This window comes from Phodopus roborovskii, unplaced genomic scaffold (assembly GCF_943737965.1).
Source record: "Phodopus roborovskii unplaced genomic scaffold, PHOROB, whole genome shotgun sequence".
Classification (NCBI taxonomy): Eukaryota; Metazoa; Chordata; class Mammalia; order Rodentia; family Cricetidae; genus Phodopus; species Phodopus roborovskii.
This window is the reverse complement of record NW_026126611.1, coordinates 14,173,574-14,197,483: the sequence shown is the minus strand read 5'-3', so window position 1 is coordinate 14,197,483 and position 23,910 is coordinate 14,173,574. Positions and strand designations below refer to the sequence as shown.

At 39.7% G+C, this 23,910-nt stretch overlaps 1 protein-coding gene across 4 annotated transcripts in view; it reads left to right on the top strand.

Moving 5' to 3' along the window:
- Positions 1 to 23,910, top strand: part of Stxbp5 (syntaxin binding protein 5) — a 104,262-nt gene that overhangs the window by 35,742 nt on the left and 44,610 nt on the right. For all 4 annotated transcript variants that reach the window (XM_051206118.1, XM_051206116.1, XM_051206115.1 and 1 more), the window contains exons 5-11: positions 4,168 to 4,302; positions 5,668 to 5,731; positions 8,764 to 8,847; positions 10,846 to 10,969; positions 12,089 to 12,167; positions 20,254 to 20,408; positions 21,704 to 21,776. In XM_051206118.1, coding sequence (XP_051062075.1) covers positions 4,168 to 4,302; positions 5,668 to 5,731; positions 8,764 to 8,847; positions 10,846 to 10,969; positions 12,089 to 12,167; positions 20,254 to 20,408; positions 21,704 to 21,776 — 714 coding nt within the window. The remainder of the gene's footprint in view (positions 1 to 4,167; positions 4,303 to 5,667; positions 5,732 to 8,763; positions 8,848 to 10,845; positions 10,970 to 12,088; positions 12,168 to 20,253; positions 20,409 to 21,703; positions 21,777 to 23,910) is intronic.

The following is a 23,910-nucleotide window of genomic DNA, read 5'->3' as shown; positions in this document are numbered from 1 at the left end:
GGGAGATTTTCCCACTGGGCCTGACTTAATCAGGTGAGGAGTCCTCCCGAAACACAAGCTTAGTCTAAGATGGATTCAGTAGAAGGACCTTGGTCCATGTTGGCCTTGCAGATGGAGTGAGCCACATTGAAAGGTGAGGGAGAGCTAGTAGACTGTCTTGCAACTGCAGAAGTTGAGTTTTTCTAGCAACCCCGTTGAGCCTGAAGAACATTGTTTCACAGTTTTGGGGAAGGTATTTAGGATGCGGCTCAGCTGCCCATAACCGGCATTTCAAGCAGAGGTTCCAGAGGCAGGGCCCAGACATCTGTCCAATAGAAACTGAAACAGTGAGTGAGTTTGAATCCACTGAGTTTACAGTGACTTGTTACACAGCAGTAAAAACTGCTACAGGTTTTAGAACTTAATGTGGCGTCGCTTAGCAAGGGGGCTGTGCTCTGAGAAATGAATTGTCCTATGGTTTCATTTTGCAAGTTGGTGTTTTCCTTGTGGGAAACAGACATCTACTCAGTTGGTACCATTGACAGAGCAGAATAATGATTCCTTCCAAGTAAGGCTTACTGACCAAGTGAGTTTGGAGGGCTTGGGTGAAGGGTTTCCAGAATGTGGGTGATACAAAAACAGCTTTATCATGGAAAAGTCCCATCCTTGGATGGGTGACCAGCTTCCAGAAGTTGCATGGATGGAATCTTGCCTAGAGTTTACCCCTCCCTCTTATCTTCTCTAGCACCACCCCAAAACACACACTTGCAGCTGAGCCTGAATCATGCCCAGGGTAGGGAGAGGCCAGAGGGAGGGGAGGATTATAATAGGCCACATCTGTGAGTCTCGCTCCGCTTTGGGTAATCACTAATTTCCAGGTGGTAGCAGCCATACTATGTCTAGAGAAAAGCCTTTCACGGCAGCGTGGTAGAACGAGTCTGAATGAAATTTAGGACCACGGTGACATCGCTAGTAGATCGTCCTGTGCTGTACGTGTCTTTGTTGTCTAGCTGAACATACGTGGTGGTTTTTTAATGCGACAGTGGGTGGGGTGGACAGGGCTTACATTTTGAGGAGCGCAAGAGAAAAGCCTACAGTTGCCCACAAAAGGCTATTTGCAGTACTCTTCCACACCTGTCTGCTCGTTGTCAGTGGAACTCAGAACAGACTGAGAAACATGTCCCTGGGACCCCGGGGAAAGCGCGTCCTCCTTGCATGGCCAGAAAGCCACAGAAAACTGTCTCCTCCGTGAATACGTGGTTAGCGTGTATTTTTAGTTGGTATCTCCCAGGACGGTGTTGAAGGTGTGACTTCGTATTTTTTTTTCTTGCTTCTTTATGATAAAATGCAAGTGGAGAGTGCAAAATTGAAGGAAACAAGTAAAAGGAGCCAGAACTTGAGTCGAATTCTCACTTCACTGGAGGTGGCGAAGGAGAGAATACTTTTGAAAAATGTAGCCCAGAGAAAAGCAGAAGATGCTGGCTACGCAGAGTGTCTCAGAATTTCCCCACGTTGTTTGTTTGTTTGTTTTTTTTTTTTTTTTTATAAGAGGTTCCTTTGAGAAGTAAAAGGTAACCCAGCGCTCTCAGCCAGACTGAAGGCCTGTGTGAAGTTTGAAATCTCGTCTTTGTGTCATAGCGAGAGCCTAGGGGGTCACCCTTGGAAGACAGTGGGATTTGTGTTCAGTGGAAGGAGACTTGGTGGTATTTATTTATTTAATTATTAGTGAGAAAAGTGTCGGTAAAAACACTCCTAGCTTGGACTAGAAGGCAGGACAGAGTGACGGAGGCCGTGGCTACACAGCGACAGACACATACTACCTTCTCTAATTCTCCGTTTTGGAGGTTTTCTTGATTCAGTTTTATGATTCAGCATCTATGCCATGAAGATCAGAGGCTTGTACCCACTGTATTGGGAGCTCGTGTGCCCATTTATGCTTACTGTGTTTTGTTTTGTTTTGTTTTGTTTTGTTTTGTTTTCCCTTATTTTTATTGAGATGGTTTGTTAGACTTTGGTTTGTTTAGGTGTCTAAAATAAGCAGCTCATGCACTACTTGTCTCCAGTTATCTTAGGTTTGATATCTTAGTGCTGGTGGTTCTCATTTCTGGGTTTCCCCAACTGAAGTTAAGAATAATCGATGTGAATAAAAAGGGACACTTGAAGGCAGTGAGCTGAGTCTGATTCAGTGAATGACACCAAGGTGTCCTTTGAAGCAATTGCTGGGGAAATGATAGTGAAAACAGAGCCTTGGAGGGAAAGTTGTGGCCAGGTGCAGCTGAAGAAAACTTGGAGCTAAAATAAGCTAACATGAAAGAGCTACCTAATTCTTGCACAATTAGTCAAATTTAAAAACAAGACATTAACAGCCAGGCATGGATAGGAGAGGAGCCCAGGGAGCCCTACCCCTCACTGCTGAACTGTTTCCTATCAATACATCAGGGAGAAAAGGAGTGGTTGCCTTTAATTGTGATAGTCTCACTCCAGTGCTCACAAAAGTAGCCCAGATGCAGCTGTAAATTGAGTAGAGTTGCAATCAGAAGCTTGATGTGGGATAATGTTCTTCTTCACTGTAAAGATTTGTCACTTGTATTAGTTTAATAAAGTGCTGATTGGTCAGTAGCCAGGCTGGAAATGTAGGCAGGGCTAGCAGACTAGGAGGATTCTGGAAAGAGGAAGGCAGAGATGGAGTCAGACACAGAGGAAGCAAGATGAGAAAAGGTACCAAACCACGTGGCTAAACATCGTTTAGAATTATGGGTTAATTTAAGCTGTAACAGCTAGATAGTAATAAGCCTAAGCAATAGGCCAAACAGTTTATAATTAATATAAGCCTCTTTGTGTTTCTTTGTGACTAAAGGGCTGTGGGATCCGGTGGGACAGGAACTTCCATGCACTAAAGCTTAAAAAGGTTATTCCTACTCTAAAACTTACGTAACAAAAGAAAAATCTAGAATACCCAATATAGTATAATTTTGGAAAAGAAATAGGTGTTGGTACTTGTTTTACTAGGAACCCCTGTGCCCTCCTCCTAAAACTGCTAGAAATTAGCAACAGTATTTTCCAAGAGAGAACAGATGGACTGAAACCCAGGCATGAGTCCAGAAGTCCATGTGTAAAGAGACATGTATGTGTTAAGTGACAGGGTAGCCTGGACTACATGTGTGAGACACTGACTGAAAAAAAGACAAAGCAAGAGAGATGGTTCAGTGGGTACAAGGGCCCTGCCATAGAGTAGAGAACTGGTTCTAGAAAGTTATGACCAAAACTGCACATGTGTACTGTGGTACAGACATATCTACAAGAACACCACACACACGCACTCACACACACACGCACTCACACACACAGAGACACTCAGACACATGCACTCACACACACACACAGACACTCAGACACACACACAGACACACACACGCACTCACACACACACAGACACACACACCCACACACACACACAGACACTCAGGCACACACACAGACAGACACACACACACAGAGACACTCAGACACACACAGAGACACACTATATATATATACATACATATACATATATTATATATATATTTAAAGTTAGAAAAAGAAAAAAAGAACCTGAACTCTTTCCCAACCTCAAATCTTTTCATCTTGCTAATTTTGGAAATATGTTAGGAAGGTGAGAAAACACATTTACAGTTATTTATAAAACTTAATAGGAATATCAAATTTTGGAGAAGGAGAAACAAAAACCAACTTTAATATAGAAAGTTTGTGTAAGTGCATAAATAGGGGCATGTGGTTTGTATGTGTGTGTGTGTGTGTGTGTGTGTGTGTGGCTTAAAAGTTAGATCTGTATTGTACTCATGGGTACACAGTGGATAATGTAGCCAGGTTTGAAACATATTATTACTTCAAAATCATTGTTTCTTGATCATGCCTTAGTGTTTTCTGTAAGGCAATATGTTTGACATATAAGATAAATTAGCATGATTAAATATTAATCTCTGTGGATAGCTCAATCTGATTTTTTCATTGTCGGTTTTCCCTCTACTAATTATGAATATAATTCTTTTACATTTGCCTTTTAAAATTATATACATAACTATTATATATAATGACTACATGAATTCCCTCATCACTAACCATCCAGTGCAGTTAGGGAAATGTATCAGTTAATCTTCTAATTTCATTTCTGTCTATTTTCTCTTGCAGGGTTACATTTTGCCATCTGCCTTTCCAGAGTAAGTGGCTCTATGTGGGCACTGAGCGGGGTAATATACATATTGTCAATGTGGAGTCCTTCACACTCTCAGGCTATGTCATCATGTGGAATAAAGCCATTGAACTGTAAGTCTGCGCATCCGCTCCATGTCTGAAAGCATTGAGTATCAGTATCTTACAGCTTTATGTTGGTGGATCCTTGTGGAATTGATACGTCAGGCATTCCTGATATTATATAAATGTCTCTGGGTTGTTTTATGAGTATTATCCTATTTTCATGACAATTGACAAATTAAAATTTTTATATTCACATTTATTTATAAATGTATAACATATTTTCAACTGTGTATAAACTGTTACATTAAATAGTTACGATGCAATAGTTATTCATTTTTTCTTTTATCTTCTTATTCGTCTTTTTTCTTTAACCTTCTAATTATTTTTTTTATATCTTCTAATAGTCATGCAATGTAAATGTTGATTAGAATTAGTGTTATCACCAAGATTGATGAAAACCAGATTGAACTGTGGTGCCAAGAAGTTCTAGTCTTAATTTTCACTTCCTGAAAGATTTTTTTGTGTCAACTCTTTTTGTAAGTTTTAATTTAAAGTTTTAAATATTAGAACAAAGCTATTGGCAAGACTCTTTTTAAAGTCTTTCCACAGTTTTACTCTTTTTTTTCTTTTTTGAAGATTTTATTTATTATGTGTACAATATTCTGCCTCCATATATATCTGCACACCAGAAGAGGGCACCAGATCTCATTACAGATGGTTGTGAGCCATCTTGTGGTTGCTGGGAATTGATCTCAGGACCTCTGGAAGAGCAGACAGTGCTCTTAACCTCTAAGCCATCTCTCCAGCCCCAGTTTTACTCTTTTGAGAGAGGAAAAAAAAATCTGTGACCTATGTCAGACATTTTGGTTTAACTATAGTAGTGTTTTCCTTTCTGTGGCGAGGGTGTTGCTATCCTTCAGAAGTGTGGGTTTTCAGTTTGTTCTTTGATTGGTCATGACCTCTAGAGGGTAGACGTGGTCTAAGTATTCACAGTTCTGAAGTGGTGCAGTGTCCCAGCCTCCAGCATCCATGAACAGGGGTATACTTTTTCCAAATGCTTGGGCATCCCTTCAGTTATATTTTTACCTATATGCTCTCTCTTTCTCTAGTATTTGCTATAGGTACCATTAATTTCTGGGGGGTTTCAAATAAATAAATATATAAATAAAAAGCTGGTGCCTAGTACTAAATGATGCTTTGTTTTAAAATATTAACTTCACAATGAAAAGAGATTTGCTATGCTAAAATAAATGTTTGACGACATGGAAGATCTTTCCTATATAGAAAATGCAATTATAAAGTTTTTTAACTTACAGCCATATGATTTTTGCCATTTTCTCTTTGCTTGGCAACTTAACTATTGTCTTTGTAAAGTAATGTTCTTTATTGTGATGAAAACAAACTTTTGAGTAAAAATCCTTTTTGTTTTTTCAGGTCATCTAAATCTCACCCAGGCCCTGTCGTTCATATAAGTGATAATCCCATGGATGAGGGGAAGGTAGAATTTTTTTCTAAACAAACATTTATTAATTAATCCATGCTGTTGTGACTTTTAAATGTGCAGATTGTCCTAGGACTGCACTGGATCTCACAATCCTTTTGTCTCAAAGGCTCCCCAAGTACTGAGATTGCAAGTGTTGGCCACCATGTTCGCTTATAAGAGACCAATTAGTACATTAGTGAGTGATTCCCAGAATTATTTATGTCTTTCTAAATTATATAACCTTCTGGTAGGAACAATTATTCTTAAATGTATTTTAATTTTAATATTCATGTGTGAAACTCTCGTACATGTATATTATACATCTTGATCACATTACTCCCTGTTCTCCCCTCCTTCTCTCTTTGGACCCCTTTTTCTCCCCAATCAGTCCCCATCCTATTGTTAGGGTTCCTTATTTTTATTTAGTTCTTTAGTTGCCGTTGGGTTTCATTGAGTGGCTTTCTCTGGACATGGTGTGTTTTGTTTACTGTAGCACTGACAGCTTACCAGCGCCTGTACCCCGCAAGGAAAATGCTTCCCTGTCTTCAGCACACTGACTGTCTGTGGTTCCTCAGCTAGGATGGAGCTTAGTCTCCCCTTTAGCATCCCTGCTACAGTGTTGGCAAGCTAGATCTAGTTCCGGTGACCTCGGCGTCTAGGAGTTTTCGAGTGCAATAGCTATGTCATGTCTATAGATTCTTTTCTTTCCCCTGGCTTTCATGTTCTTTGTGTGCCCTCTTCCATGATGTCCCCCAATTTCTTGGGGGTATGTGTGTGATGGCAAAGGGCGTGACACAGATGTCCCTTTTAGGGCTAAACACTAAATAATCACTCTCGGCACTTTGAGCACTTAGGACCCTCTGCATTAACTCACTGCAAAACGAAGCTTCCTAAGTAGGAATAAATTTAGTGGAGATTTCCCAAGAGCTTACGTAACTTAGGTTCCCATTTCCCTTGTCTTGCTTCTGTAGAGAAGATCTGAGAAGCTTGTGATCATTCAACCCTAACCTGTTGGCCATACTCTGACTTCCTTTGGATGTTGTGGCTGACTGAAAGAGGCGACAAGTTTGCTGTCAGCTTCTTAGATTATTAAAAATGTGAACAGCCAAAGCTAATCCCTTAAAGTTACAGGTCTCTGAAGTGGTGTGTTCACACCCAGATCTCTTGACCCAGGTCTTGAGCTGTTAACATAGTTTTATCAGTTTGTAAATTTTTCTTTGCTTTATTTTTGAATGGCCGTTCTTTCTCTATAGGACAGTGCCCTATCATGTATCCAAGAAACGTGGAGGGAAATGAAACTGTTGCAAAGTCTTTCCAGGAGAATCTGTTTCACCTCTCATAGCTAGTGTGTAGCTCACTTTCTCCTCTTCCAGTCTAGGAGCCCAGCCCATAGAGGGCGCTGTCTACACTTAGGATGATTCATCCTACTTCAGTTAACAAAGTCTTAATAACCCCTCACAGCCATGCCCAAAGGCACAGCCATGCCCAAAGGCATACATGTCTCGTCATTGTTTTGAGATCTTAGCAAAATGACAGGGTTAACAACTCTCACACCGGAACAGGGGTCTAGGGCAACAATTTATGAGACAAGATCAAGAGCATAGCAGGCTCCATGACAGATGTTAAAGGTATACAGATGTTAAAGGTATGATAGGGAGCATAGCAGGCTCCATGACAGATGTTAAAGGTATACAGATGTTAAAGGTATGATAGGGAGCATAGCAGGCTCCATGACAGATGTTAAAGGTATGATAGTGAGCATAGCAGGCTCCATGACAGATGTTAAAGGTATAGTGAGCATAGCAGGCTCCATGACAGATGTTAAAGTTATGATAGTGTGCAGGAGAGTTTTAGGGCTATCCCAGTTAACCCGTATTACAGTCTGCAAGAGAATTCAAATGAAAATGCCGCATTAAAAAGCAACCCTTCAGACTGTAAAAGGATGGAGAATTACTAGAGCACACTGGAAGGGCGTTGGCATAACATTTGGTTGTTCCAGGAAGTCTTCCCCCCAAGAAGCAGTTGCTAAGAGCACCTCTGAAGGATAAGGAGACTAATCAGAGGATTCCATCTATGCCCCACCCCCCCCCAAGACAGGAAGGCAGCGTGTACAAATGCTTACATGTAAGAATGCATGGAGAAACAAACTCCAAAATCAGGAAATGGAGTGTGTTGGGCATGACAGGTATGAGGGGTGATTTTGGAGGAGCAAGTACAAATCAAACAGTGATAAATATTGAGTTTTGATTTTATCATGAAAAAAAAAATGGTGTGACTGACAAATTTTAAATAGAAGCATACATACATTTCCCATTCAGCTTGGACATCATAACCGGTCCTCCAGCTACAATGTGAAATGGATTGGAAAAGAGATCTTTGTATACTTTTCCAGGAGGGAGGTACCAGAGATGGAGGGATATCAATTAGAAAGATGCACAACATCATATTAAACTTAGTTAATGGTTTTTCTTTTTGGAGGTTGGGCTAGCATTAATGATGACTGCCAAGTCTTTGACAGACAGCTGATTAGCTCTGGTCATCAGGACACAATCTAGAGAGCCAGCAGGCTCCAGGGGGCTGTACATGGTCTTCAACATACTTCTGGTTTAACATTAGGAAATGATATGGTTATTGGAACTGTGAGTTTGAATTTCATGACAGAATATGGGATTAGTATTTGAAATTAATCAGCACATACAGTGGGTGAAATTCCTTGGTGATATATAGATCCTTGAAAGTATGTAATATCTCAAACACATACAAATTCATAATTTTACTAGTAATTTTTAGGAATGTATTAGGATGTAGACTCGTGACTTCTAAGAGTCTGCTCTCTTTAGTACCAGTTGTATTTTGAGGTGCTAATCATCAAAAGTATGTAAATCCACCTTGCCTTGTTTTTATTTGTCATCTGTGTAATTAGTAACTTCTAGTGCAGGTGTTTATTTATAGTAAAGTTTTTTGAGTGAAGGAGGTAAACAATGATTAGCTGTATTTTATAGAGTAAATAACTCATTCCTCAGTAAGGTGACCTTTCCTTTCCCCAGCTTTTGATTGGCTTTGAATCTGGAACAGTTGTCTTATGGGACCTCAAGTCAAAGAAGGCTGACTACAGATACACATATGACGAGGTAACAGCAATGCTTATTCTCATTGCGGATATTGTCATTGCCATAACGCACAGCAGCTTCTCTAAGAATTGAATTTTCAGGTGTGGCTTCTAGTTGATGCTTTTTTCTGATTGCATTAAAACACAGATTTTCTTCTCTTAGTAATACATTCACTTCACCTTCCTTCCTGGGGAGTTAGAGCACACAGTGTATTGTCGGTATCATTCAACAGTGAACCTGTGAGTCCTGGAGTTCTCTGAGAAATGATGTCATTACATCCACAGCTCATGTCAGCTGCAGAAGATCCCCACATGCTCCTTCTACAGAACAGTCTGGTCCTTTCAAGGACTATTGATGCCTCTAATATTTCTCCTTGGCCGGCACTGCTCAGCAGTCATAGCACAAGCAGTACATGTGTTTTCTCTTATTAAAAAATATATATTTAGGGGCCTGGAGAAATGGCTTAGAGGTTAAGAGCACCGACTGGTCTTCCAGAGGTCCTGAGTGCAATTCTCAGAAATCACACGGTGGCTCACAACCACCTATAATTCAGTCTGGTGCCCTCTTCTGGCATGTAGGCAGAACAATGTATTTGTAATACATACATACATACATACATACATACATACATACATACACACACACACAAATAAATAAATAAATCTTTAAAAATATTTTAAATCACTTTGGTTAGCTTATCAATACTAATCACATTCTGTGTAAATAATTTCATTATAAAGGCAAAGCTTATTTTAAAATTGAGGTTTTATCATGACTTGCAGATACTTTTGGAGCAGTTTACCTAACTACTTTTTTTCCAATTTCGGTAGAAACACTTTGATTCAGAAATGTGTTAAATGTTGGCATTTACACTCTGTGCTCATCATGATATAAATGCTTTCACCCGAACTATTACATTCTCTGTTAATTTCAGCTTACATTTATAAGCACACAAAGAACAGAAATAAGCAGACATTGAATTGATTGCAAGTTTTGACTGTGTATGTATAGTAGAACTTCTTCTTGCGTTTTGGTTGAATGCCTCCTTGCTGTACTGTGCAATGCTGATAGTCCCACAGGACACCTTTTCAAGTCACTTAACCATTGAGAATGAAAAGTGCATCGCCATGACTGGGAAACAAGAAGTTCCGAGCAAACCCCAGGGGTGGATTTTGTAAAACTAAGATTTTATAGAGAAAAATCATCATCTAGGGGAAAAATTGGAGGCCAAATATGTCAGTCACATGAAATACATTGTGGATAGTAGATTAGAAGTATAATATTCCAGTCAAAAAGGATCTTCTCGTGGGTCTGAAGAGCTGGCACAGCAGTTAAGGCTCTCCTCGGGGCCCGGAGGGATGGTTAAGAGAACTGGGTGCCCTGCAGAGGACCCAGGTTTGATTCCCAGCACCCACATTGTGCCTCACAGCTATCTGTAACTCCGGCTTGCAGAGGACCCAGTGTCCTCATCTGGCCTCTGTGTATGCACTAGGCACACACAAAGAATAAACAATTAGAAAGGAAAGAGGGTGGTCCTCTCAGATTAAAGGTCACCCCCATAATTATTCTGAGGTATTGAAAATATGCTTTCATGTTCATACTGAGGAGTTTTCATCGATATTAGTCCTAAATATATATTTTGAATTTTAGGATAGATTGTTTGTTTAGCTCATTAAAACAAATTCTAATATATCAGAGTAGCTATTTTCTTCCATCAGGCATTGTTTGTAGTTGATGTGTGGGTAGTAACTTGGTAGTTCATTCTGATAAATTCTAAGAACACTCCTTTCCTGAACTTGTCAGTAAATAGTGCATATGTCATTGTCATAAGTTCCTAATACACACTTAAAAAATACAATGATCAGGAGGAATTAAACAGTTTCAATATAAAATGTCTTATTTGTATTGTAAGAGGACTAAGTTAAATATAGCTAATATATTGACTGTCTTGGAAACTGTAAAAATTTGTTAAAATCATTTATCACTAGTTTGATAATAGAATTCTTCACCCTTCTGTAGGCTATTCACTCGGTGGCTTGGCATCATGAAGGAAAACAATTTATTTGCAGTCATTCTGATGGTACTTTGACCATATGGAATGTGAGGTCCCCTACTAAACCTGTACAGACCATCACTCCTCACGGTAAGGACGCCTCAATTCTAAAGACTGCCCAAATTGTCATGGACTATTGTGTGGTCTGGGGGGAGCTTATTTTTGTTTTAATGGGTGAAGAATATTATGACTGTGTCATGGAATGAATATTGTAATATCTTCTGAGCATTTCTTCATTTGTCCAAATGGCAGATCATGTTAACTGTATGAAACTTTAACCTCTTGTCATCTTAAGATTGTCACAAGATTGTTGACGTGTGTGTGATACATCAAGGCAGGTCATTTTCTACACTTCAGAATGGTGTGGGATTGCTGGAGGTCATCCAGGGTTTGTTGATCCCGGGGAACTCAGCAAAGCATAGTCATCTTCCTGCTGTGTTTGTTACATCACAAGAATGCAACACAGATCCATTTCTACAGTGTTTAGAGCCTTTTGGCAGAAAAGCCCCTAACTGAACTTTATCGAACATTTGATTTACATTTTTTTCAAAGTATGTAAGAAAAGCGCATTATTTTCTTGTGCTACATGTGAAGATATAGAATCGCTTTCCTTACACAGTACAGCAGTCGAAATGTACACTGTACTAGTTTTATTTCTATAAAATATGGTATATATGAGTAAATTTTACAGGAAGTGAATTGCTTTCACGAGTTTTGTTATCTCTTCCACTCATTGCTTAGCTTGCCACTGGTAGCAGTAACCTCCCGACACTAAATTGAGTTCTACAGCAGACTCAAGTCCACTTCAGCATATTGTAATGTAAAAATATGTCTAGTGTACAAAACAAGATGCTGTTTATTTTAAATATAGTATATTTATGGTACATGATTTTTAGGACAACAACCACTCATTCTGATAGAATAAATTTTAGTTCTTCCTTTTCTCATACTTTAACTTCTTGTTTTTGATTTTTAGCCTAATGATTTTGAAGTTATTTTAAACATTTTACTTTTAAATTTTTGTGCATTGTTAGTTTTGATTAGTTTTGGTGGTGGTTATCACCGGCCCAGCATAAATAGTGCATGTATAAAAAATTAAGAGTTATTTTGTCTAAAGGGGGATTTCATTACATTTCATTTTTACTCTATAAATTATCAGTGTAAGAGCTTAGAATACTATAGAATTTAATACAAGAAAATATATTTTAGGAAAACAGTTAAAGGATGGGAAGAAACCCGAGCCATGCAAGCCTATCCTCAAGGTGGAGTTCAAAACGACTAGATCTGGGTAAGATTCCTTCTTTGCCATGTTCATAGTTATAGGTGATACAAATAGCATTGGAAGCTGTATAGTGAACTTTGAAGCCCTACTTTAGACTACTCTACCTTGTCTTAAGTTTTATGCTTTCATAATTTAATAGAATGCATAGTTTAGATAAATGACTCTTCTGGTTTTAGCAGTTGATTTCTACATCTTGGAAAGTAAATTATTTTTCATCCCAAACTTAATTAATGTATTCTGTTCATCCTTGGAAACAGTAATGTTTATTTGGTAGTGTGAAAAATGTGGAAAAGGTGATGAATGGAAATAATTAAAATATAAAATATAATCTATCCTGCATGTGTTAACTAAAAGTCATACATTCAGAAGTTAAATTTCATAATGTTTGACATTATGAATGCAACTTGCTACTTTAAAAAGGTTCTCAGTTTTATTATAACACCGGTACTCATATGAAAGAGATAAGAATAAGATGATTCTCACAATCTAATTGTCTCAATTTTATGACTCAAAAGCTGTACTCAATCTATATATCCAATATGTCTATAACAATCTTTTAAAGTGTTTCTTTGAAAATTCTGTATCTTTTTAATTTCCAAAGGAAGAGTTTTTTTTTTTAAAGACTTTCTATTCTAGTTATTATTAGTTGTCTTTACTAAAGGATCTAAAGAGTGAGAATCTCAAATTGAATCAGAAAACTGTGGATTGAGGTCCAGAAATCAGTTTTGATTCAGTTTGCAGGAATTTCTGATGTTACTGGTCTGTTTACATGTTCCAGTTTGTAAACATGGTGTCCTCTTCCCCATTTTTAACCTATCCTCCTGGTTCAGCTTTGCGCTGTCCCCCTGTGAGAAAAGGCTCAGGGCTTTTTTTGCCCAGGGGAGATGCTCTTACTTATCATTTATTTATTTACCATTCCTAGTCTTCCTGTGAGATCTAGGAGGAATACACCCTTAGAGTTGATTCAGAAACAGATAATAAGTTGGATGTAGTCCAGGGGGCAGAACAGATGTTGACTTGACCCTGGAAGCCCCTCACTGTGTAACCTTTGGGAAGGAGTTATTTGATTTCTTGTTGGCTCGGACGTTCTCATTTCTACATACATGGACAATAGGTGACTGTGATGAATTTAGCGAGATGTTCATGTATGCACACCAACCTTTGCATTAGGAAACCCTCAGCCACCAATTAATTATTATTTGTCACATTTGTCCTATTAGAAAAGAATTAAAATAGGAAAAAACAGAATTGCAAAAGTACCGGAAGGGGAAAAAAAAAAAAAAAAAAGAAAAAGAAAAGAAACCCGAATAAAAGGTCTGTGTTTATATGGATCATAAAGTGAGTTCTTTAAATGTTGCGCACCAAGGAGCAAGCCCAGGCCACGGTCCTCTGTGCTCCGCATCTCATGACAGTGCTGTTGGTACAGCCACGCCTTACTCGAGATGGGAGCTCTGCTTCCTTGTCACAGATTGGAACTGAAAAGTTTAAAAAGATGCATTGCACACCTGTATTTATCGCTATAGCTCACGATTGTTAAATTATGGAGCCTGCCTACAGGTCCATCAACAGATGAGTGGAAACATGGTATTCATACATAACAGAATTGCACTTGTCTCTAAAGAACGGGATTATGGCAGTGTCAGGAAAATGGATGGAGCTGGAGATTCTCATGGTAATTAAAATATAAGTAATGGAGAAAAGAACGGGCTATTGAAACTATAAAATCTATAAATGAAGATTTTGGAAGCATCATAGAGTGAATCCAAGTAGAGACACAGAAAAAACATTCTTTCTTACGTACCATGCAGTTTTGTGTGTGATATGTATCTCCAACAAAGCAAAACAAACACTTCCTGCATTGTATTGGCTACTTGTCACTTTGCTTTGGCAGAATAGCAGATAAAAACAACTTTGGAGAAGAGGGGCTTATTTTGGTTCATATTTAAGAGGACATACAGTCCATCATGGCAAGGAGCCTGACTGTGAGTGGCCCAGGCTGAGACAGTAGCAATATGCAATGTGTGGCCATATCTTGTTCAGCACCAGTAAGCAGAGGGAAGAATGGTTGTATTTTGTTCATTTCACGTTTTCTACTCTAAGACCAGTACCCATAGGATGGTGCCAGCCACAGTCAGGCTGAGTTTCCTGTCACAGCTAAGCCTCACTTGTAAACACCCGTCCAGCCACACCCAGAGGTTTACCTCTGAGATGATTTTAATTCCTGTCCAGTTGACAACCAAGATTAACAGGCACAAGTGTGCCCTTGTTGGCGTGAAATCCAAAAATGCCACTTTGAACCCATGACCTTTCATGCCATTGCACAGATATGATACACGGGTCAAGGTTATAATGTGGGCTATGTATTTTATTCTGGGAGAAGATTTACACGAGAAACCAATGACTGGAATGCACAGGCATGCTCTCCCTTACTTGACCAGAACCAAGAGAGATGGAGCTGGGGTCCAGGTCCCCAGACCTATTCTTCCCTGTCTCGTCCATACCCGTGACCACACTGGGCATGGTCAATGCAACAGGCGCAGGCAGGGTAGACATCTCACTACATTTCCACCTCTGTTCATCTCCGTGTAACACACATTTGCTCTATGAGCAAAGCTACGAAGTGTTAATAGTTCCAACATTGTTCAAAAGTCTGTATTCTGAGTCTGATGGGTCTCACAAATTCTCTTGAGTACCTGTTTAAAACTTCAATATTTACAGTATACAGTAGTACAGAGTAAATATCACTTCAAATGGAAGAAAGGGATGCCACAGTGATCACTTATGGAAACCACACCTCATGTTTATTTACAAATCTACTGACTGGTATCATATAATCAGAAAAATAAACATCAGTGCAACTCTTTGATGCAAAATATCGGGGCATACTTTTCCATCTGACTGTCCAGTTAGATATTAATAATTTGCCCTAGAAACTGTCGTGTTCTCTCTGAAATAGAGTTGTGCTTTCCACTTGCAAGCAGGTGTTGAGGATTTAAAAGACTAATAATGTTTATAATCACACAAAATTGGCAATGTAGAGTTTTGTGTCTGGTTAATGAACAATATAGTTAGGAATGCTAATTATGGGCCCATCCTCTAGCATTTCCACTGAAGCCTAGTAGGACAGCAAGTAGCTGTGTTGCAATAGGACAGCAAGTAGCTTTCTGGTATTCTGTCTGCTTACTGGTACTTATGTGTTTCTTTAGTATTGTTTAAGGCAAAGACTCATTTACTACTTGAGTTTCTTTAGCTTTAATGTGAGTCCTGGATTTCAAGGAGTAGGCATCTAGAGGCTCACTGGAGTCTTCTGTTTCTTATGCCTTCTCTGCTGTGGTATATGAGTCCAGAGAATCATTACCCCAGGCAGGTAAGAAAAACATGGGAGTTATTGTCAAAGTAATGTCAACCTTTAGTAGTATTTAAAGTGCCCTTCACAAAACTGTTTTAAACACACACACACACACACACACACACACACACACACACGCACGCGCATATAAATGTGTAATTTGTGACCTAGGCAGGATCCAGAATACCAGAGATTAGAGGAAGAAAACAGATGAACTCTGGCAATTAATGCTCGTAAATGCAGGTACCATTGTGGGAAGGGTCTTAGGAACACGCCGGAGACCACTGCCTGTTGAGAGTAAATGAGTCAAGAAAGGCTTTGGGGACATTCGAAATATTGATTGGATTGTTTTAAAAACAGCAACTAACCAAAGAAAGTGAGTAACTTTCTAAACATCATATAAAGGCTACAGCCCAAGGAATTGTGGCCAATTCCATAGACAGTAATAGAGTGCACATTGTGTTTCCAGGATTCAGGGTCCTCCATCCCATTACCATGAACACCTTGACTGTTGCTATGACCCTTTGTTTCCTCAAACTAATCTGTCTCTTGATTTTTGTGATACATATTTGTTTTCATTTTTATTTTTGTGTGAGTGTTTGCCTACATGTATGTAAGTGCACCGTGTGCATGCAGTGTCCACAGAGGCCAGAAGGTGTTGGATCTCCTGCAACTGGAGTTCCAGATGGTTTTAAGTAGCTGTGTGGATGTTTGGAACTGAACCCAAGTCCTCTGGAAGAGCAGCCAGTGTCCTTAACTGCTGAGTAGTCATTTTTGATGGACAGTGTGTACCTCCTTCTCTCCACCAAACTGATGACTCTGAACACTGGCTTCTCTCCACCCTGCCTCTCCTCATCTGTCATCACTTTAGTGGCTTGGCCTGACTGTTACTGCCAGCCCATCTCTCCACCTTATTCATTTCCTCAGTATGTGAACTGTGTGGGCATACTGGACATGCCAGCACTGGTTTATCCCCCAAAGCACAACAGTCAAACATGTTTGAGTCCGTGGAGAGGAGGCATCATGAACTGTGGTAGGTGAATCACTTATCCGAGTAGTTTTCTGGGTGGATAAGGCTAGTTCATTTAGTGAGGTCGGCTTCTGATGGGAACACAGCTTACCCCAAAGCCACCTCCAGGCTGGGTTGGAGAGGTTCATAAAATGAAGAAAGCGTGTGTAACAAATGATGTGTAGGAGTAGTCATCTTTGAAGACTTCCCAAGGAGCTTAGGGAGCTCGCACATGAGGGTCTGGTTGATCTCAGATGCCACTAACAGAGACTTTACTGACATTCTCCTTAAAGTCATAGAATAAAATTATGTTACCATTAATTAACACTGTACTAGCACATTCTCCTTAAAGTCTTAGATTGAGATTATGTCACTACTAGTAAACATTGTATTATCATTCTCCTTAAAGTCTTAGAATAAATGTATGCCATCTCTAAGACTCCTCATAGCATCAGAGAGCCTAGCTTTTTCATTTAAGAACACATCTTCTTCACCTCAGTAATTCATATATGACATATAAATAATAATCTAGCTCATTAGAACTTTTTGAAGTCCAAATTCTAGGCACAACTTTGAAATTTTTCAGATTTTGGTATGTAGAGTTAAATCCTTAGAACTTGTACATGACTAACTTTCCTGATAAAGTGTTAATATCTTCTCCTTAAGCTTTGGGTATAATGAACTTACTGAAGTTTCATAAGTTAGGTGCGAGTTTCCTGACAGCCACACTTCAAGTAGAGAAACAGAAGGTGACATAGCAAGCTTACTGTGAAATAGAAAATGACTTAGTGATGAGTCAGTTGGTATTTCCCTTCACCTTACTTTTTTTATTCACATCTTTCTTTTCCTTCTGCTTTTAGGAAAGAAATAGATCTAGCAAAGCCATGGGGGGGGGGGTCATTTGCTCATAGGGACAGTCCCAACTAATTGCCATAGTGTTATTTAAGACTGAGCTGATGACTTAGCTCAGTTGGTCCTCATGGTTGGCATTGGACATTGTAGTGTAGCTCAGTTGTCCTCTGCTCATAGCTTAGTGCTGATGCCATTGTATGTTTTTTGAAGTTGGTTGCATGTAAATTAATACTTTCCCTTGAAATACCACTTACAAAACTACCCAGGAATTCCTCTGTGTAGACATTTAAGAAACATTTATTAACCAGTGAATTCAAAACTATTTTCAATTTAGTTGTAAGTTATAGTAGGAGCAAAGTAGCAATGAGATAAATTTGTCTTTATCCATTTTATATGATATTAAGTACAAGAAAATTAAATATTTTCTGCTCACCAAAATCATAACCATATAATGATTAGGGTTTCAAACAATGGCTATAGGAGTGTGGTTTTTACTCAAGATAAATTTTGAGTTTTGGAATATAGCCAGAAAAATAATATTATCCAAATCACATTAATGATGCATAGAAATAATAAATAGTAAAAAATAGTCATGTGTAGTGAGATATTCACTCTGTCCACACCTGTTGCACTGACCACACCCATTGGGGGTGGGGATGGGGTGGATGTGACCTGGAGAAACTAGGTCTGGGGAAGGGACCCGGAGTACTCTCTTGCTTGCTGGACAGAGACAGGGAGCATCCGGAGGCATGCTTAGGACCAGGAACCTGCTGGTGTTCATCTGTCTCTGTTTTAAGTTATTTCTCCCTGAATAAACATCTATTCAGCCTGTTTTTCCCAATCCTTATTATTTCACGATATCTGGTGTCAGAAGTGGGATACAAACCCATGCCTCCAGGGTGAAAGAGAGTGCTCAGGGCCCCTTCCCCAGACCTAGTTCCCCCAGGTCACCTCCACCCCTGCCCCCACCCCCACTGGGTGTAGTCAGTGCAACAGGTGTGGACAGAGTGAACATCTCACTGTAGTCATGAAAAATATACTTTGCTTATTAATTCATTTGAAGGACAGTGTAACATTTTCCTAGTATGTTGACCACTGTTCAAGGCACTATTGTAGATAGAGCAATGAACAACATAGATAAAAAATGGCTTCATTGAAGGTATATTTTGATGGAACAATAAGCAAAATAAATTCATTTTAAATGGTAAATGCTATAGAAAAGCAAAGCAAACAGGAAGATAGGATGCATGAGGCATATTTTCACAATATTATTACACATAGAAACATATATACACACATATATACTTTTCATTCCCCCACATTTTCTATAGTTTAAATAAAGTGCCTGAGTAAGAAAAAAATGTATTTTCCCCAATAATTAGATATCCCCAAGATAACTAAATAACCGCTAATCTAACTAAACCTCAGTGAAATTTATTCTTTTTTTATATAAAAATAATTTGAAATTTTAATTTTAGCTTTTGCATTATTTATGTATTTTGGTACATGCTCCAAAAGGGAAATATCACAGTGGACAATTGTAATGATTTGCTGACATCAACAGTAGCAATGGCTAACTCTTACCTAGGGTTCTGTGGACCGGGCACTGCTTGGTTACAGAAGTGTCTGAAGGTTGGTTACCTATCTGTATATGTCTCTATGCCATTGATGTGGAATCCAGCGTGCAGAGATGTAAATGCTGGTGCTTCAGCTCCAGACCTGCCCAGTCACCATTGCCTGCCATCACGTGCCACTTATGGAAGATACGAAGGCTTAAAAATCCCACAAATGTGGAAAAAGTAGAATGCCATCATGAACAATAAATATACAGGCCTTCACGTGAGCATTTTTTCTTTAAAATGAAAACATTGGAAATGAGGGGCTGGAGATACAGATGAACAGTTTAGAGGGCATACTATTCTTGCAGAGGACACAAATTTGGTTCCCATAACCAATATCAGGAAGCTTACAGCTACCTGCCTACTCTGGCCTCCTCAGGGACCTCCAATCACATGCACTTTCCCACTAATGTACCTTTAATTAAAAATAAAATAATTTTAGAAAAAGAATTTAAAGTATAAATGAAAAGATTTTTTAAAAACAATGTAGACAATTTGTAATGGTTTGCATGCCACACATTAAATAACTTTATATCAAATAGATATCAAATCAAGGAAAAGATGAAGGAATATACCCGTGTTGTGATATATGAAAATATCTTTAGGTGCAGGTTTTAAAACATAGGTCTAGCTTCTAGACTCTAGATAAACATATAGTTTTCAACATAACCAGTATGAGGAGTGAGGGTGAGTGCTCTGTGTTGTGGTACTGGAAACATAGGTATTAGTTAAGCAGCCCTTAGGGGTGTGATGGCAGTGAGGACTTCAAAGTTTATCTAGAAGTTTTCTTAGGAAGCATTAAGGCCTATAGGAAATTTGTTTTAGTAACTTTTCCCATTTGTTGAGTGGGTTCTAGCTAGTCCAATTCTTGCTGTAGCCTTGAAAAGGCAGTATGTTATGTACTGTAGCTATCTGAAGCCATGAGGTTTTGTGGGGAACGTGTGTTGAGCATCCTTGTTAAGGCAAAGGTAGAAGCCACACAAAAATTTAAGGAAGACTCCATGGCACCTGTCCAAAGGAAATAAAATAAGGACTAGGAGGAGGTCAAAGAGTCAGATGTGGATCACGATCATCTTTACTGCAATTTAATCTTCAGCAAACTAGGTTTGAGCTTAATCACATTAAAAATTCCACATACAATTCTCCCATTATGTGATATATAAATATTTTAGAAGATACTGTCACTGAAGAACCCTGCGATACAGCAGAGAAAATAGTGTCCACTGCAATATTGTAAAGCATACTATTTTTCTTTATTTCCAGGGAACCTTTTATTATTCTGTCAGGAGGTTTGTCTTATGATACTGTGGGGAGAAGGCCCTGCTTAACAGTGATGCATGGGAAAAGCACAGCTGTGCTGGAAATGGACTATTCAATCGTCGACTTTCTCACACTCTGTGAAACGCCATACCCCAACGGTAAGGCTCGCTCTCCACAACAGTAAGATTCAGATAAGGTGGACGCTGTCTTATGCGGTTTCCGTGTGATCCTAATGCTGTAAGGGAGGAGACCCTGCTGCCAGAGCATAGCCGATTTTATTTCATTGTTTTTTTCCTTTGTTATCTCTTCTGTATTGTACATTAATATTAAATGCCTTCCAAAGACAGACACCACCCATGTTTAAGTATTTAAATTCTATGAAGCATGATTAACAGATTGGCCATATTTCTCGAGAGAAGTAGAGATGATATAAAGAGATGATATAAAGGTATGTATGTGTGTATGTGTATGAAGGATTTGGGGGATTAAAAGGCTTCAAAACTCCAGAGTGAGTTCCAATCATGTTTGGGAATCTCGGGGAGGAGTTGTGGGTTGGAACCTCACACAGAATTATCTCTCTGAAGGGAAGCTGCCTTTGCCCATAAGGCCTCCATCTGATAGGTTTGGGCCCTGCCCAGCCATTGAGAGTAAGTTCTTTGTTCAGTTTCCAAACTGAATGCTAGTCCCCTCTAGAAGGTTCCTTCATGGCAGCATCTAGACTGGTAGTGATCAGGTAGGGAGAGCACCAAAGCAGAATAAGTTAGCACAGAGCTGACTTTTATTTCATTTGGAGCTCTTTGACATTTAAACATGTCGTTATTAACAGGCACATCTTAACATTTGAAAACAGCAACAGAATTCTGCCAGTTCATCCTGAGATTCCATAATAACTGGTGGGGATTCAGATTGGGAGCCCATTCCCTGTGGAGGGGCACTCTCTCAGCCTAGATACATGGCAGAGGGCTCAGGTCCTGCCCCAAATGATGTGACAAACTTTGATGATCCCCCATGGGGGGCCTCACCCTCCCTGGGGAGTAGATGATGGGTGGGATAGGGACTTCGTGGGAATGGGAGGATGGGAAGGAGAAGGAACTGGAATTGGTATGTAAAATACGGTTGTTTAAATTTAAATAAAAATTAGTTTATTAAATAAATACAAGACGTGGTTTTGATGGCTTTGCCATACTCCTGGAATATGTAATGTCGCAGAAGTTTCTTTGGTGTTCTTGTCTTACTCATCTTTTCGGATATGTAAGAACTTTGAATGGATTGTTCTCCACATTTATCTCAGCCAAGACATACAAATTATAGGAACTATACTGGGCTCATCAGAATGCTAAGCACTCAGAAATTGGAACAAGAAAAGGAAGTCAGAGAGTCCGATGTCCATTGTGTCGTGGCTGCCCTCTTGCATCTGTAAAACATCTGGTCTTGCGTTGTTCTCATATTCCAGATTTTCAAGAACCATATGCTGTGGTTGTTCTGCTGGAAAAGGATTTAGTGCTGATAGACCTTGCACAAAATGGGTAAGAACATGGGGTGGGGGAGCGATTCCATTGCTGGGGGGGGGGAAGCCACACAAGGTCTCTTTTAGCATGTCATTAGCCATTACATTCCTTTGAAAACTTTACATTTATGTAAATGACCTCTTTTTAATGCTCCAAATCCACATTGCCATGATCTGGGATTTATTGACTGCAGTGCATTTCATAGATGTTTGTTTCTTTTTTCCTTTGATTGAAAATATATTTTCCGTGTTTACTGTATCGGGGTTACAGTTCCCCCTCCCTCTCCTCCTCACTTTGTCCCCGTCTCCCCTGCCTCCAGAGCCACCCCTTTTCTGTCTCTCACTGCAAAATACAGCCGTCTAGGTGAAATAAAAATATATAATGAGATAAAACACAATGGAACACACCAGAATGGAACACACCAAACAGAAGGGTAAAAACCCAAGAGAAGGCAGAAGAAACAGACGCACTCACTCACTCAGGAATCCCTTAGGAAACACTAAGCTGAAAGCCATAATTTCTTCACAAAGGACCTGTAGGGTAAAAAAGAAAAGGAAAAAGTTATACATAGATAAAATAAAAGTCAAAAACAAGGTAAAGTTAATGAACACAAACAAAGGAAAAGCCGGTCAAGGGACAAGGGACAAGGAACTCATCAGAGCACTGATGAGATTGTTTGCTGTTGGCCGTCAGCTCATTTGCCGGTGGTTGTGAGTTGGAGACGGCGTCTGTGTTTGTGGTGGGGGAACGTGCCCATTTCTCCTTCCAGCTCTGGGACCACATCTGGCTGCTGCAGACCTGTGCGGGCCGTGTGCACCTACCTACATCTTCCTCTGTCCATCACTCATGTTGAGTTAGAGGGCCTTGTAAAGCTTGCTGCCCTCCATCCCCTCTGCCTTTGCCTCCTGCCTCTTCCTCCATGGGGTTCTCTGACACCTGAGGGATGGGCTTCAGTGGAGACAGCCAATTTAAGGCTGAGTGTTGGTCTCTCACTTTCTTCATAATGTATTTGTTCTGGTTTGCTGCAGGAGAAAGCCTCTCTGGTGATGGCTAAACAAGGCACTCATTTGTGAATTTAGAAGAATGCCACTAATAGTAATTTTACTTTTTAATTTTTAATTTTACTGAAATATATATATTTCAGTATTATTCGGTTTCACCTGAGGTCCTTGGGCTGTCTAAGTCTCTGGTTCTTGGTCACCCAAGCGACATTGTGGATTGGTTCCATCTTATGTAGTGGGCCCTCCATTGCCTTAGCAGATTTCACAGGCAGGACATATCAGATGTTTGGTGTTTAGGTTTCTCTTTTGGTAGCCTGCAGAGTATCTTACTGTACAAAGGCGCTAGCATGTAGAGGTGAAGGCTCTGTGTAGGCATCAATTCAACTTCTCCATGTTCAGTGATACACTAAAACCATACTCAGCAAAATGGAGCCAGCTCAGTTTACCGCTGATGACCTCTTTAGCCTTGCGCCCTCTGTGCGGTCTTCTGTGTTTTCTAGATCTGTGTCAGGTTAATTGTAACTTACATCACATTCCTTACTACTCCAATTTAAACCACTGATTGCTACTGTTGTTTTGCCTGCTCTCCCTGAAGTTCAAAAGAGCGCTGTTAATTCTCTCCTGCTCTCTCCCTGTCTTCCCATAGTGGCCTTAATTTATGGGATAGCAGCTTGAGGTTTAACAGACCTTCTCTCACACGACTTTTGGCAGCTGGGACCTCCACTCCCTTCACTGCCATTGAGCCCTCACAGTTGTCCCCATGACTCCTCCAGACTGTACAGGCATGTCTGTCTGACCTGGAAGTCCCCAGACCCCATCTCAGCTCTTTGTAACAACTGCTGGCACCCGCTGTATTTATGCCTGTTATCAGGGATACTCGCGGTGCGCTGCGAGTGGGACCACCATTTAAAAAAAAAAAAAAATCACTGAGCACAGTGTCCTTTGAGCTTACATTCATCATTCCCAGTCACCCTTGGGCTAATGTGGTTTCGCCCCGGGGACTATTTGACAATGTCTGTGTTTTATTAGTGGAATGCTACTGGCATCTAGTGGATAAAAGACAGATAGGCTTCAAGCATCCAAAGTGCACGGGACAGTTTTCCCAGCAAAGGCTCCTCTGGATGTGAACAGTGTTGGAAACCTAATGTACG